General features: G+C 43.7%; 2 protein-coding genes across 3 annotated transcripts; one reads left to right on the top strand and one right to left on the bottom strand.

Moving 5' to 3' along the window:
• Positions 1-4,853: 4,853 nt before the first annotated feature.
• Positions 4,854-6,047, top strand: LOC120419021 (GATA zinc finger domain-containing protein 1). The gene is made up of 2 exons (XM_039581618.2): positions 4,854-5,552; positions 5,610-6,047. Exons 1-2 carry the CDS (start codon positions 4,968-4,970, stop codon positions 5,979-5,981), a joined length of 957 nt encoding a protein of 318 aa, XP_039437552.1. The 5' UTR covers positions 4,854-4,967; the 3' UTR covers positions 5,982-6,047.
• LOC120418871 (DNA ligase 1) lies at positions 6,003-9,263 on the bottom strand. Of its 2 annotated transcripts, XM_039581511.2 has the most exons (4): positions 9,113-9,263; positions 8,937-9,047; positions 8,421-8,633; positions 6,003-8,360 (listed from the first exon to the last, which is right to left on the bottom strand). In XM_039581511.2, the coding sequence occupies exons 1-4, from the start codon at positions 9,130-9,132 to the stop codon at positions 6,065-6,067; spliced, it is 2,640 nt and encodes an 879-aa protein (XP_039437445.1). In that variant the 5' UTR covers positions 9,133-9,263; the 3' UTR covers positions 6,003-6,064. The 2 variants fall into 2 exon arrangements, with proteins under 2 accessions (XP_039437445.1, XP_039437371.1); XM_039581437.2 differs by lacking the exons at positions 8,937-9,047; positions 9,113-9,263 and having other exon boundaries at positions 8,421-8,867.
• Between the last annotated feature and the right edge of the window lie 6,896 nt (positions 9,264-16,159).

Raw genomic sequence — 16,159 nt, 5'->3', positions numbered from 1 at the left:
TTTTGGCCAGCTCGTCGGTCCTTCCGTTTAGCCCATGCGTTGATGTTGGTAACAGATCTGGTTTCCTTGCGGAAGACATGTTCCTAGAGTGTTTAACATTATATGCAATTCATCATCATGCAAAATGTGCGGTACCATAATCGTTACGGAATCCAGTAACCGGTTTTGATGCCGATTCGGAACAACTTCTTCTAAAGTATACACCGGGAAACGCTAAGTAGTTGACCACAGAGACTTGCCTAGCCGGCGGAATTCCCGGGCGGTGTTTGTCTCAAATCAACGGCAAGAAAGTAACTAACCCTCGGGAACCCCATCATCGTGCTGGCTAGAGAAAAACACAACAAAATTTACATTTTATTAAAATTTCAAACAATAAATTCAAATACAGCTTAAAAATTCTTAGAGGAAGGTCTTTCTCTAGATATTTTCCTCGATCAGCACAGGTATGTAATGCCCTATTGCCTCAAGAACAGTTTTTTTTCGGGAAAACTTTCACACTTTTACTTTGCTTGGGCTTCGTGGCTTATCATCTCTGCAGGGTGTGTCCCGGTCTTGCACCATTTCCCCACCGTCCCCTTTGCCAACGCGACCCCCGCGGAATCCGTCAACGAATAATGGCGCGAGCGCGACCGGGAGACACGTCCACTATCACCGCGGGTGACCGAGTTGTACAGGAATGGCCTAGCGAATGGGACAGATTGCGCTGCTGTGGGGTTGCCAAGCCGGTTCGCATGAGTGGTTGGAATGTTGCATAGCTTGACGGGCGACTTGCGCTCGTTCAGTCAGCGTTCATTCTGTGGAAAGAACATCGGAATTAGTCCCTTTTAAGATCATTCGATCCTACCAGACGACATACTTAATTTCGTTGAAGGACCGAGCTTTTCGGATTCTTTCTCTTTGGCATCGTTTTCGCCACGATTCCCCGTCTGCCACAGCCGGATGCCTAGTAACGGACACGCTTCTTCTGAGGGGGACTCCTGTCGCTTGCGATTTAGCTTGCCAAACTACTTGCCCAATTCTGCTCCACCAGCCCGCTGCAGAATTGTGTGATGCAGCAGTTGATTGGGGGACGCTTTCGGACACAGGTTAAAGTTGTTGTGTTCGGCGGGACGCTTCTTCAGGGGCGTTTCCAAACGGTAGTCCAACCGACGGAAAACTCTTTCGATCGCTCCACTGCACTGCACACATTGACGATTCGGCATCCTCTTCAACAAGGAACTTCTTTCCGGAAAAATCCGTAGGTGGAACCGTTTTTCTAACCCTATTTCTAAATTTCATCGAAGCAACAGATTTAACAGCTGTCATTATGACATTTTCCCGATCCCAAGCTCTTTCAAAGCAGGGTGGGATTGTTTCTGTCAAATCAGCGCTAATCAATTAACTAATTGACTAATATCATCGCTAATTAACTAAGAAAAACATAATTGATTAGATGTGTCTCACCCCTCGGACGCGAATGTCAAGAAAATGAAGGAATTCGATGATAAATGGGAGAAAATTGAGCGAAAAGAGACCGGAAATGGTAATTTTTCTCTCAATTCTCTCTCGTTTTGCATAAACGATGAACGTTTCGACCGAACGATGAACATTTTGCTTCGTGCGTGTTTGAAAACCTACCAATGAAATCGAGAATAAATTCTAATAAATTTCGTTTGAAATAAAACACAGCTTCATTCGACATTCGAATTAAATTAAAATTAAATTCTAGCAGAATTCTAACAAAAGTCTTAACCAAACATTTCTAGCAAAAATCTAGCAGGATTCTAGCAGAATCGCCTGACAGCTGGATCTAGCAGAACTCTAGAAAGATTCTTACATAACAAATTGATTTCAACGGTTCTTGCTAGAACAGGTTATTGCGTTTGAGCTAGAATTCTCAAAGAATTCGTGAGAAAATCTAGCAGGATGATGGCAGCGTTTTAAGTAAGAATATTTTCGCTCTGTAAGATTTTTGTAAGATTCCTGCGAGAACGCCGTGACTGGGTTATTGCACTCGATCGTATCCCAGTAGGATCAAATGGTCAACGTTGAATAAAACTTGTTGAAACACGAGCTGAACCGGTTAATGTACACCCAAAATTCAGAGTCGAGATAATCGTTCTCTCAAAATTTATTGAGGGCTCAGTGCCAAAATCGATAGAATAATGGTACCAACTCACACCATCATAACAAATGAGTTCATTCGTTAGTTGAATCAATAAATCTCCAACAAGTGTCATACATCGACTTCTGACTTCTCCTTGGTCACCAAGCTGTGGTGGCCGAGGCAGCTAAGTCATTGGATTGGTTTGTCAAAGGTCTCTGGTTCGATTCCCGTTGTCGACACTTTTGGTTTTTTGTTTGACGGATGAACTTTTTTGCAAATGAACCTCGAGAGAATAGTTCTATCGCCCATCTCGAGCTGTGTTCTCTGCGTCAGTGAATGGTACCACTATTCTCTCGACTCGAGACCATCATTATCTCGGACTAGCGCTGCCAGTTTTGGGTGTAAGGTATGCACTTCGGAAGAAACCGGTCAAGAAAAATTTCAAATGGGAAGCAGCGGCAGCGCAAGCAAGTTAGAGAGGGTGAAGAAAATCCCCAAGAAATCGCTCCCTCTCCTTTGTTCTGCTGTTCGTAAAGCTGTTTCTTGACCCCTTTCCTTCCGATCTGCAGACTAGCCTTAAAGGCCATCAGCCAATCAGAAAGCAGTATTTTTTATTAGATCTCGTGTCTGGGTTGCCGTTACCCTTTTAAAATACAGACTGTCTAGGGGAAACAGATTGGTCGATGCAAAATAAATCGGCACTGGCAACGTATGTTTTGCGCTTGCAACACTGCCAGTTTTGCTGGGCGGGGCGTAAAGGGTGGTTGGTGTCCAGCGCGTTTGGATCTGTCAAACATCGGCCAATCTGTTTCCCTTGACAATCTGTATTTTAAAAGGGTGACGATGGGGCGAACTTGAAAAACGTATAATTTTGACTATCGAGAAATTAAAAAGAGAGATCTGAGCCGGTAACATGGAGTTAAACTTTCGAAACTGTCATGGTAAACTTCACAGAAGCTTGACAGAAAGTTTAACTCCATGTTGCACTTTTAATTGCTCGATATAGGTAAGAACAAAGGGCTTTTGTTAATTTGATTTGGTTAACCGCGGTGGATTTTCTTGAAATAATTCGAACTGTCAAAAATCCACCAAAGCATCTACCACATTGATCGCACAAAAATCTGTGGTAGAAAAGTATCCACCGGTAGATGCTTTGGTGCATTTTTGACAGTTCGAATTGGGTCCTAAAATGAAGCTTAGATTGCTGATATTATTGTTTACAGCGATAAAGCTTATTTTTCTGAGTACAATGACCCTTTGTACGACCACAAAGAGTCTAAAATGGATTTTTAAATCAATGTTGAAAAATTAACCTCGCGATCCTTCTTGACAGAAAAGTTCACGCAGAAAAATCAAGCCTGTTTGAATCAACAAAAACTTTTTTTGATTCAGCTAAACGATTTTTTGTTGTAATAAGCCTCAAATCCAATTATATCAGCTCTAAATTTTGAGTTGAACTAACTCACTGGAATTTGTCAAACCGTTTTGGAAAAACAACAAAATTTCTGCTTTGTTTCTACTCAAAACTAAATTGAATCAACTCAACCGAGTTTTTTTGATTCAATACAAAATACTTTTCTTTAAAACGTGTTTAGCATCTGACAGAAATAAAAGTTCCATCTTACAAGTCCGTATTTTTTTCATTGAACGATGTTTTCGCGTGTAATTTGGACCCATTCTTTGCCCCAAGCGAACTTCTGTGAACGTCCAGGCAAACTGAAGCTGAACAACGAAAAGGCAGCCAATACGTAGCAGCTCCACAATCGCCGGATTTTCCGTAGCATGTTACGGCATGGCGGAACCATCGCGAATTGGGCGACTTTTAACAGTTCCCCAGCTCGTTGGTACACCAGGCGGAACTCAATTAGTAAGCATCTCAAAATTCTACTAAACCAAACTTTATTGACAATAAATCTTTCCTTTTTTTGCACACTAATGAGGAAAAATGGCACCATGGAAGGCATCAGTGAGAATAAATACCATTCAACGAAGGACAGCCACAACCGATGCCATCACTCTTGGAACCACTACGCAGCTTCTCGGTGACATTCTTTACCAGGAAATGGTTACTTTTTGTTAAATTATTAATTAATATTGAACAATTCAATAAATAAAGAGCGTTTTTCACTCCCTCTATTTTGTTGATTCAATTTAACGGCTAACCTTGATTTAATAAAAAAGCCTGCGTTATTTCAACAAAAAATCAACGTTGTTTCAACAAAAATCTGATTTGAATGCGATTTCTGTCAAATTTTAATCAACACAAATTAGGGTAGGTTCAACAAAATACACCGATTTGAAACAACAAAATTTTAGGGTTGATTCAATGCAAAAATTTTGTTGATTATATTCAACAAAATATTTTGTTGAATCAAACCTCGTACAGGCTGATTCTACAAAACATTTTTCTGCGTGTTCCTACTTGACAGCTCGTTCCAAGGGAACCATAGTTGATCCATCGAAAAAATGTTGTCTTGTCATAATTTTTTTGTTGTATTAAAATGAAAAAAAAGTGATCAGATATTGTTTTTAATCGTGTTTTTTACCGTTGTACATAAAAATTGACATAGGGCTTTAGTACCCAATTATTTCAAGAAAATCCACCGCGGTTAATCAAATCAAATTAACAAAAGCCCTCAAGATTGTCCGTCAACATTGTGAAATATTTCAAGAAGTCACCATTGTAAGGTTCCATCACCATCTCGAATCGACCTATAGGTATACCTGACCTCAACAAACCTTGCCGTTGTTTACATCTTTTGACATTTCAAGTTAGCGTCCTTTCCGAAACAGATTGTGTTGCAGCAACATCTTGGGAAATCTCCGAAATCTCCAGCAAGTTTTGCCTAATTTGCCTGTAACTTACTTCAGCGAATCGAAAATGGGTCCCAAGCTGGCCCCCAAGTGCGCCCACTGCCAGACGGGCACCTCGGACCGGTGGCACACGGTCGAGAAGGGCGTCCAGCTGTGCGGGGTCTGCCACGAGCGCCAGGAACGCGAACAGCAAGAGCTCGAGCGGGAGCTGGAGCAGATCCAGGCCGGGCCGCACGTCCCCAGTCCGGTGAAGCAGGAGGTGCGAAAGGAGGATGAGGAGGTTCCGACGCTGGTTGATGCTGCTGCTGCGCAGCAGGTTGAAGGGGAGAAGGCGGAGGAGGGTGCCAAGAAGGAATCGGAATCTACTTGTGACGTGAAGGAGGAAACGAAGGATGAGGTGAAGGAAGAGATGGGTGATGACAAGGACGAGAAGGAGTCGAACGGGGAGGGTGGCAAGGAGAAGCCGATGCCGTCGTTGAGTCCGAGGAAGCTGCGGAAGAATGTGCGGAGTGCGCGGAAGGGCGGCCCGGGTTCGACCGGGGGAAATGGGAGCAAAACGGGACGTTCACGGAGGTTTATTTTTAAGAAGCACCCAATGAAAGCGCCGACAATTACGGTGACCACGAGGACGGTCGAGACGCTGTTTCATAATGTAGGTTTTGCGGAATAATTGAGTTATTTGAACTAATGATTGCTTATCTTTCTGCAGAACATCTACTTCCAAATCGGGGACATTGTGTCGGTGATGGACGCCCAGGACAACATCTACTACGCCCAGGTTCACGGTCTGCAGATCGATTCGTACTGCGAAAAGACCGCCTACATCACGTGGTTGATTCCGACGACGTCGAGTCCGCCACCGAACGAGCGGTTCGACCCGTCCACGTACCTAATTGGGCCGGAGGAGGATCTGCCGCGCAAGCTGAGCTGCATGGAGTTTGTGATGCACGCCCCCAGCAGCTACTATCTGGACCGGAACAATCCGTACCCGCGACCGGACACGTGGGGACCGGAGAACACCTCCAAGGAGGACAACTCGAACTACATTTGGGCAAACATTTCTCACTTGTATCAGTGTTGAAGACTTTTAAACAATTGTAACTCTAACCATAAATAAGTGTAATTTTATTTTCAATTGTCGAAAGAATCGTGTTTTTTCTTAACCTAGTAGAAGTCTTCCTCCGGGTCCCGCGCATTACCCTGCTGGTTCTTGATCTGGTCCTGATTCGAGTACATCTCGGCGACCTGTTTGGCCGAGGTGGCGTCCTCGACGCCCTTGTCGTCGCGAATCTTGATGAAGCGCGGGAATCGCAGCGAAATGCCCTTCTCGGGGTCGATGTGACCTTGGGCGGCTCGGTGAACCGGGCTGAGCGAAAGATCCGCGCACAGAACTTCCCAGACCTGGGCCGGTTCGAACCAGTCGTCCGGCTCGTGGGATGCGTCGTAGCGGTAGTAGTTCTTGGCCCGCGGGACGATGTGCTGCTTGAGGAAGTCCGTGTGCTGCTGCAGATCTTCGTCCGAGAAGCCCGTTCCGATCTTGCAGATGCTCTGGTACTCTTCGTTCTCGTCGTCGTAGCAAGCGAGCAGGAAGCCGCCGTACGTTCCGGTTCGTTTACCACGGCCCTTGTACCCGCCGATGACGACCAGGTCCAGCGAATCGCCGACCCCGGTCAGGTAGTCCTTCTTGAGTTTGAGCCAATTGCGGGATCGCTTGGCAATCTCGTAGGTCGCCTCCTTCTGGAGCGTTTTCACCATCAACCCTTCGCAGTTGCCCTTGACGGCCTCCTCCAGGAAGCGCTGCAACTCGTCAATGTCGCCCGTGTCCAGCCGGGTCGCGTACTTCCACTCGCCTTCAATCTCCCGGAAGTGTTTGTACAGCAGTTCGCGTCGCTCCAAAAACGGCCGTTCAACCAGCGGATTCCCGTTCAAATACAACAAATCAAACATAAACACGCAAACCTGCACCTTGATGTCGGCCTCGTTGGCGTCCTTCCGCTTGCGGGTGCTCAAGATCTGGAACGGCAGAATCTGCTTCTTCTCCGGGTCCCACGCAACCGCTTCGCAGTCCAAAATCGCACTCTTGACCGAATCCGTCCGAGTGCGGTCCAACCGGGCAATCACGTCCGGATACTTGCTCGTGTTGTTCTCCTGGTTCCGGCTGTAAATGTTCACGCTGCCGTCCTCCAGCAGGTGGATCTGCGCCCGCTCCCCGTCGTACTTCCACTCGCACGTAAAATCAATCCCGTCGAACCGCTCCAGCACTTCCTGCACGCCCTTGGTCGGATGCGCCAACATGGGCTTCAACGGCGTCCCCGGCATCATCGGACACTTCTCCAGCAGCTGATCCACCCCGAACTCCAGCAGCACCGGTACAATCTGGTTGTAATTCGGACACTGACAGTACACCGTCTTCAGCACCAACGCAATGTCCTCGACCTTCCCCTTCGCCGAAGCTTCCCCGCACTTGCTCAACGCGTTCACCACCGGTTCCTTCCGGTCGCCCTGGTTCGGCGGCGTCATCGCACAAGCCTGCGCCAACGCCTGCAGCAGCGACTGCTCCGCCAACCCAATCCGTAACTTCCCCGCCAACGACCTGATGATAAACCGCGCCTCCGAGTGCCGACACGCCACAAACATCGACTGGATCTTGTCCATCTTCTTCGCCATCGACGCCGTCCCCGTCATCTTGGCAATCTCCCGCAGCTTCCCAAACACGCCCTCGACCGTGTGCGGCGCCGGCCGGAACATCATCCGCTGGCTGCTCTTGCTCTGCTCCGCCACCAGCCCCAAATCCCCCGTCGTCTGCGCGTCCGTCTTAATCTGCGCCAAACTCCTTCCCGTACTCTGCGCAATCGCCTTCATCAACGAGTGCTCCGCAATGCCCAACTCCACCCCCTCGTACGCCGGCGCCAGCTGGTTCAAGCTCAAATAAACACTCGCCAGCAGATCGCCCGGACTCAGCAGAATCACCGACCGGAAGTAGTTGGCCAGAATCTCGATCATCCGCAGCCGCCCGCTCGTCTCCTCGATGATCTGGAACGTCCGCGCCAGCGCCAGGTACGGCACCTTCTCGCCCTTGCGCCAGAACGCGTCCTCCAGCGGGTGGTAACCCTTCCGACCCGGGTTGTACTCCGTGCCGTCGTTCTTGGACGCGGCCGAACTCGCCGCCACCGCCTCCTTCTTGGCGCTCGTGAAGAAACTCATCACGTTGGCGGCCTTGTCCTTCGTGTCCACCCCCTCTTTCTTGGGCGATTCCGACGGTTCCCGCTTTACTTCCGGCTGCTCCTTCTTGACGGCAGTCTTCTTCTCGGCGGACCCAGAATTCTTGGACTTTGCGCTTTTTGGGGTCTTTTTCTCCTCCTTCACGGTGGTCGTCTTTTTAGACTTGAGCGACTTTTTCGAGTCGGCCTCCTTCTTGACTGGCTTGCTTTCGCTCGGGGATTTCTTGACCGGTGACGGACTGTGAGACAAAAAATTTTAACCCTGCTCCACAACACTAAATCTGTTACAATCTACCAACCTTGCCTTCTCCGCCTCGGGTGCGTCCTCCTCGCTGGACGACACGAGTCGCCTCCGCTTCGGCGACGTTCCACCGTTCGTTCCCGGCGAAGTCTTTTTCTGCGGCGATGGTGACGGCGAAGAATCGAACACAGTCGACTTGCGGCCCGGCCGCTTCACCGGACTGTCCTCGTCGGCGGACGAAGCCTCCAGTTTGGGCTTCTTGCCAGCGGCGCTGCACGCCGCGGATGTGACGAAACAACAAAAGTTACCATTATTAACGGTACAGGCGACACTATCTACAATCAACAGCTGACGGTTCTGCTGTCGGATGACCGCGTGGGATGCAAAATCCGTTCGCAACCGGCGAACGGAACCGTCCCGTGTCGTGTGCAGCAGCACCGACAGCAGCCGGGTTCGAATCATATTTTGCTAACAATTTTCCACGTTTTCAGAAAAAAAGAAAAAAAACGCGCAATAGATTCGAAACCCAAGCGCAGCGTGACGTTTGGCCAACAATAACCCTCTTGACACTCACCTAACCGCATTGTTGTTGTCCTCCTCGTCCTCGTGCCTTCCGCTGTCCGCAGACGGTGCCGCAGGTCGATCCTCCTTCTTTTTCGATGCGCCCGACTTGGAGAAAAATGATCTGGGAAAAGTGTCGCAAAAATTTTATTACTTCGCAACTCTCCTTTTTCAAAAGTTTATACTCACAGTATAGATTTCTGGGCCATCGTTTTCAACGCAATTCACAATCCTTGGTAATGTAAAATTCAATCAAAATTCAATTAACAAATTTAATTTTATTAAACTCAATTTTCCAACTGTTTGAAGAGAGGGGCGCAAAACAACAAACAAAGCGCGCAAACTGTCACCGCGGTGCGCTTGAAGCGAAATTCGCGCCACCCGCGAGAACTGTCAAGCTTGAAATATTTCGGGATTTTGACGTTGTAGGGCTCCATGTGCGTTTAAATTGTACACGCTCATTTGAAATAACCTTTTTCTGTGTAATTTTCACTCATATTTCATCAAACCCGAACCAACCTCGGGCCATATGTTTCCCCTAAATCTGTGTAAAATAGAGTTGGCGTCCATGGCTTTCTACCTGACATTGTTTATGTTTTGGTTTTCCTGGCACGGTCCATTGTTCGTTTGTTATTGTTTTGGTTTTAGTGGCACGGAGTCATGCACTCACACTAATGCAAAGCAAGATCGCGAGTACCTATGATATACAGCCTTGGTTGGCGTCACTGTCGCTCATTTCCCGCACTTCTGCTGAGCTGAAAGGTTGAACGATTTTCAGTCGTATTTTATTAATTTTTGTTGTGGTAATTAACTAATTTTTTCTATTAATCTTCATTTCAAACAAGGTTTTTTTATCCTAACTATAAATTTCTTAGTAGAAAACATAGTTTTACAAAGAAATTCATCAAATTAAGCAATAACTAATTCCATTACCTAACTTTCTTTGTAAGTTTAGCTTTAGCCAGCACCGTAAGAGAGTGAACCAAACTTCCAACTCTTCCGGCAAGAGCGCCAGTCGAACCAAGATCTTCATCTTGATCTCCTGCCGATTTGCTGTCTCGGTTCCGGCGAGCAAGGAAGACCCTGTCGAACCAAGATCTGCATCGTGATCCCCCGCCATCGTGAAGGCCAGCGTTTGCAGTAGTTTTCTTTTGCTAAGCTTTGTTAGTTTAAATCTAATTTTGTTTTATTTCCAGATCGCTCGTGCACCACCCATCTTCTTCGAACGTCTTGGCCGTCGCTACAGATTCAGACCAGGAAGCACTCTGTCATGATCGCCAGTCAAACCAAGATCTTCATCTTGATCTGCCGCCGATTTGCTGTCTCGGTTCCGCCGAACAAGGGAGGCCAGTCGAACCGGGATCCTCATCGTAGTCTCCCGCCGAATTCCTATTCCGATTCCGGCACCGGGTCAGAACAAACATAGAAGAACTTCACAAAAATCTCGAGGATGTCTCGATACTTTCTTTATAGCATTTAGTGCCTACTAAAATCATCAAAATTACCACGAAAATTACCGATATTTGGATGTGTTTCGTCTTCAAGGTGAAGTCACAGACACAGTTGTCTGTGGTTCTGTGTTATATGGATTTTGCGTGCAGGCCGTGTAAGTCAATTTTCGGAACAAAATGTTTTGAATTGTTCCGTCACCACAGTAACCAAACGAACAACTGGCGACCAACAGGTGCGAAACAAACCACAGATTTGAAGAACCAGCTGAAGAGAGCAAAATCTCTCAAAATGAGAAATTGGGTTGAAAGAGGAGGAAGAACCTGATAATTCACAACATTCTATGCAAAGCAGCTGGAGTTTATATAACTCGAGCCCCGAGCCCGTACGTTATATTCAGAGACGCTTCCCCACAAAAAAAAAAACAGCCATCTGCTCATCAGCAACATAATTACACTCAAATGGCTATGGAACATTTTGAGAAATTAGTACAAATGCAAGTACATTCAATTTGGTTGCGCGTTCAAATACGCTTCAATATCCATGACAAAAAAAAAATTGTAAGCCAAGGTAAAAAATAAGAATGTTTTTACCGATTTTAAACCTGACCGACCTAAACAGTCTTAACTACCGATGAACCGATGGATTTGGACACCCCCCTTGAAGTGATGAGCAACGAAATGAACTCACTTGTGTTCATCATGGTAAACTCCGTCACGAAAAACCTTCACGCAAAAAGCCGGAAAACGCTGAATGAAGCAAGTTTAAAGTATATCAAGTACACAAAGCTTGATAAGGGAGTCTGTAAACGTTGCTTCGCAAAACTTATCGATTCTATTTTGAACACTTTGATCGCTGGGTTCTTGAAGAAAACACGCATGAAGTAAAAACTGGCGAACTCCAAAAATGAGATATCCTAAAGTGTCGCCGTGGTTTATAAGATGCTAAAACATGAGAAAAGGAGGCGTTGTCTAGTTAAACTACTCGAAGTAGAAGAGGAGCGGATGAGGAAAATGCAGAACAGGATGTGGAAGTCATAGAAGCGGATGAGAAAATAGAAAAATCAGATACTGATGGTGATGAAACTGATGCTGAGGAGTGGTAATAGTATTTGTTTTTCACTGTTAATATCTAAGCATGTGTGTGTGTGTGTGTTTTTTTTTTCTTAAAAATCTAAGCATGTTAATATCGTATAAATATAGAGCGTTAGTCATGATTCTCCATCGTGGCACCACAGAGTAGCTTAAAGTGACCAGTCCGAAGAAAAGTAATTTAATTTTTTGGCTCCATAAGGTTTGCTGGTAGCAGGCATGCGATGTACCTGAGATATACCACAAAGTTAAACCAAAAATCAAAAGGCAGTGGTAATTCTGTATTACTCTATGGTGGCACATTGCCGGAATTAGCCATCAGCCGGGCTATTTCAGGAAAGCTTCGAACGAAAAACGGAACTTTCGTCTTCCATTGCCACAAACTGACTTTTGGACATTGAGCTTTTCATTTCTAAACACGTTGCACCAGGGCCTCGCCTCGAAACGTCATACAGGAACAAAAGCGGCGAACCGAAGATTCGCGTGACGTTTTGGAATTTTGACAATCTGGAACGCATGAATTACCCCATTATGCACGGGTGAAATGGGAATTGTTGCACATGACTGAAGTTGGAAATTTCGCAACTTATCTTAATTTATGTTAAATTTCATCATTTAAACAACAGGCGCAACAGGAAGGTCGTAAAAATGTTTTGTCGCGTCATTTTTGATGAAAAAATATTTTCAGTAAAAATTGAAAAAGATTTAATTATTAAAAGTCGTCGGTTAAGTTCTGTTCCGTGGTTCGCCGCGTACCGTTAATTTTTCGAAGAAGAAGAGGAGTGTCCCCCACCAAATGGATTAGTGTTTCCAAAAGAAAAGAATTTTTGCGAAGAAAAATTCAACGAGTTCAAAGGGTGCTTGGTGTTTTACGGAGTGCCATTTGGATCAAAGAGACTTGGAAGTGTTCGAAGAGAGTCGTGACCTCTGGAAGTTTGAAAGAAGATGGCTATCGGTTAAGAGTCCGATGGCGATGGTGTTGGAGTCCCTGACGCAGTCGGAAGCTGTTAGATGGATGGATTGACTGCAACGGAATAAGTTTGCGGATGTACAGCAGAATCCCGGTGAGGAAGTTCCATTTTTCTTATTTAACATATTTTTTATTTTTCATATTTGTCAAGACATCGACATCTTTTTTATTTTGTCAAAGTTAAGAATTTCATGGCATTCTTGACTTTTTTTTAAATCCACACTGTTTTGATTGATTTTTGTTCAATAAATTTTTTCTGTACTGTGCAAAAATATCACATGATATATTTTTTCAAATTTAATATAAAATTATTAATTTGTTATTCTTTGTTCAAATTGTGGTAGAAATTGGAAAATTCGAGCCAAACATTTCATTAGGGCACAAAACCAAAACGTAAACATTTGGGATTATTGCACTATTCCATTCATTAGTACACTCCCTACAAGCCCTCCAAGAATCAGATTGATAGCAAACAATTTCCTATTGAAAAAATCAAAAACACAGAAGGGCACATAACAATGTTCACTCCAAACCAGAAAAAAAATTCAATTGTGCCCTTTTCTTTTTCGTTAGTTTTTCGTGGTTAAGGAACTTTCTATGTTATAAAGTGAACTTTTCATCATCCTTAACACTAATTCACTTCAAAACACTTGGTTTACGTTTCACCAAGGATTTCTGCAGAAAAAAACTTCGTCGAAATACAATATTTAATACGGCCCGCGGCTGCTGTTCAGTACACTTTTGAAGAATTTTTAAGTTTTTAGCATACCTTATCTACACTATTCGATCACAAAACTTCACCAATTAGCAAAATTTCCGCTGAATTCCTCATTATTTCTAACTAAACAAAAAGGCACATAAACATCATTAAAAACAACAATCAGGTGACAGCGCTTTAGTGCCCTTTCAGTTCTCTTCGAAATTGCATTTAGAAAGGGCCCATTATGAACAACAGTTGGAAAGTTAAAAGGGCCTAATAACAAGATTTTTTAAAATTATTAGTTTTATTGCAAGAATCAACATAAATAAAAAAGCATTAAAGCAGAGTTGATGATAATGATGTGTTTTATCGTATCATCAGTAAAAATACCACCAGTCAAGCTTTCTTTTTACATAGGAATTGAAACAAGTTGTCCACTTTTTGCCAGCGATTTTCTCGAATCGCGGTTTTTGGTTTTGTGCCCTAATGAAATGTTTGGCTCGAATTATTCTGTTTTTCTGATTTTTTTAATTTGAATATAATAAAATCAAACAGACGAAAAACTTTTGTTCGATATGTTTTCTGCTGCTTGGATTTTGTATCATGAAATATTATGACCGTGTTTTTTTTATATTTTGTTACGACACCTGAAAATCAGGTTAAAGACCAGAGTTAAAATGTTTTAAAAGTTTTTTAAGCATTGAAAGAAATGCAATGTAATGTATTTAAAGATTTTAAAGTATTTAAAGTTTTTAAAATAATTTAATGTTTAAGTATTTTTTTTAAGACCAGAACTACGTCACAAGGGGGAAATAGTTTATTAATTATGCAATTCTAAAGGATTGTCTAATTACTAGATCTGTTGACCTCTGTCAGTCTCCGGCTGTCTGCCGCGCCCTTTTAGGCCCCCAACAGGGTGCGAGCCCTGTTTTTCAGCTTTGTCAGACTTTTTTCGGAGTTATTGGAGGTTATTGTCGGAAGGAGATTCTCTTCCCCTGAGGACACCGTGAGTCCCCTTTTGGCCCTTCATACGACAGTAATTTTAAGATGCTCCCTTTAAGTCTGAGCCACTGTAATTCTAGGCAACCGCTACATAGGTCATCCTTGTGGCCCTGTTGGTTAACACATCAAATCAAATCAAAATTTCATCATTTAAACAACAATCTAAAGAAAACCGGTTTTAAAACTAAAGATAAACTAAAGGCACGATGATTTGTTGCGTAACCTGGCTTAAAGCGGTTTAAATTGAAAAAAACGTTACTTAATCCACCCTTAGGTGGTTGGTGCCTTCCTCACATTCGTTGGAAAGGTCATACAATTACCTATCGAAAGATAGGTCGCATGATATATTTGGACAACGTTTTCATCAAAATATCTGAGATCCGGCCTCTAAAAAGTGTATAAATAACACTTAAGTGCTTATAACTTTTGATAGGGTTGTCAGATTTTCGATGTTTTGAACGCGTTAGAAAGGTCTTTTGATTACCTTTCCAACAACAGGTCGCATGATAGATCCGGACAAAGTTTTCATCATGATATCTGAGATCCGGCTTCCAAAAAGTGCATAAATAACACTTAAGTGCCAATAACTTTCTATAGGGTTGTCAGATTTTCAATGTGTTGGTTGCGTTGGAAAGGTCTTTTAAATACCTTTCTAAAAATGTATAACATGCCAGGTTTTCTTACAAAAACCACCCTTTTTACAATCTTCCGGACTTTTGTTAAATCGTTTTTTTAGCATAACTTTTGAAGTACTTAACTAAACTGCATAATTTTTAATAGCGACTTATGGGACCCAAAGACCGATTGAATGACGCCAAAACGGACAAAATCAGTTCAGCCAACGTCAAGATAATCGAGTGACAATTTTTTCATCAACATCCCACCACACACACAGACATTTGTTCAGAATTTGATTCTGAGTCGATAGGTATACACGAAGGTGTGTCTAGGAGGTCTAATTGAGAAGTTCAGTTTTCGAGTGATTTTATAGCCTTTCCTCAGTAAGGTGAGGAAGGCAAAAAAAAATTTTTTGTTCTAGAATTTAACGACATTTTGTTTATTATGTTTGACTTTAAAATTAGTACACAACGGTTATAGAAAATTTTACAAAAAAAATGTCTTGGTTCGTCTACAATCTAATGTTGGTAAACAAACGACGCCATATTGCCAATGTTGTTCGGTAGCTTATATCAGGCCATCACCGGGGCCCTGCGTTGCCCCATTCATAACTGCGTAGCATGCCTTTTAGCTTGCCTAGCGTCATTTAGCTTTCCTAGCGTCGACTTTTGAATTCTGAGACCCCGGACGTCGGTCCATTTGTCATTTTGTACACAACAATACTCAAGACATGCACAGGCACCGTGTGTTCGCATTTCTTCCAGTAATATTAGTTTCAAAGTGTTAATTGAGTCACGCTGTATTAGGTTTATTGTATTTAACTTCAGTTTATATATTTTTGAATTCGATCAATTAATTTTAGTGAGCGAGATACATCAAGATTTTATTGAGGGGGAGGTCGTGTAGTACCATTGCGCGCGATTAGTCTTTTTCGTTTTTTTAAATAAAAATTGGGACGAGAAGCAAGATAGAGATTCAAATGAAGTAATGTTCTTAAAGTACGAGCATGATTCATTCAACTGATTAGGAATAATTCAGAACTCCATTCAAAACGGCCAACAAAAAGAAGATATCCGAACGGAAAAAGATCATCAATTCTAGGGACGTCCATCGAACCAATCGAAACCCTACAGCAGATTGCGCAGTAGTTATTGTTTTTACGAGTAATCAATAAGATTTATTTACTGTTTTTTGTTTTTGTTTTTCAGCTTTCCGTTCAATCAGTGTGTGTAGTGGTGGTTTCCGATCTCTTCTGCGTGCGCGCGTTTTCTATATCCTTCTCCTCTGCTCTGCTTTCTCTCTCACACATTAACCTGCTGCTGCTGCTGCTGTTGTTGTCGCCGCTTTCCAGCTGATCACCGACGAGTGTTGCTTGCTGTTGTAGTTGCTGCGCTGCTGATGTTGTT

This window comes from Culex pipiens, chromosome 1 (assembly GCF_016801865.2).
Source record: "Culex pipiens pallens isolate TS chromosome 1, TS_CPP_V2, whole genome shotgun sequence".
Classification (NCBI taxonomy): domain Eukaryota; kingdom Metazoa; phylum Arthropoda; class Insecta; order Diptera; family Culicidae; genus Culex; species Culex pipiens.
The sequence above is the reverse complement of the archived record's forward strand: the minus strand, read 5'-3'. Positions and strand labels throughout refer to the sequence as shown.

Coding starts and splice junctions, on each gene's coding strand:
- LOC120419021 (XM_039581618.2), top strand. CDS start 4,968: ATGGGTCCCAAGCTGGCCCCCAAGTGCGCCCACTGCCAGACGGGCACC. Junction 5,553..5,609: donor TCGAGACGCTGTTTCATAAT/GTAGGTTTTGCG, acceptor ATCTTTCTGCAG/AACATCTACTTCCAAATCGG.
- LOC120418871 (XM_039581437.2), bottom strand. CDS start 8,824: ATGATTCGAACCCGGCTGCTGTCGGTGCTGCTGCACACGACACGGGAC. Junction 8,361..8,420: donor CCCGAGGCGGAGAAGGCAAG/GTTGGTAGATTG, acceptor TTTGTCTCACAG/TCCGTCACCGGTCAAGAAAT.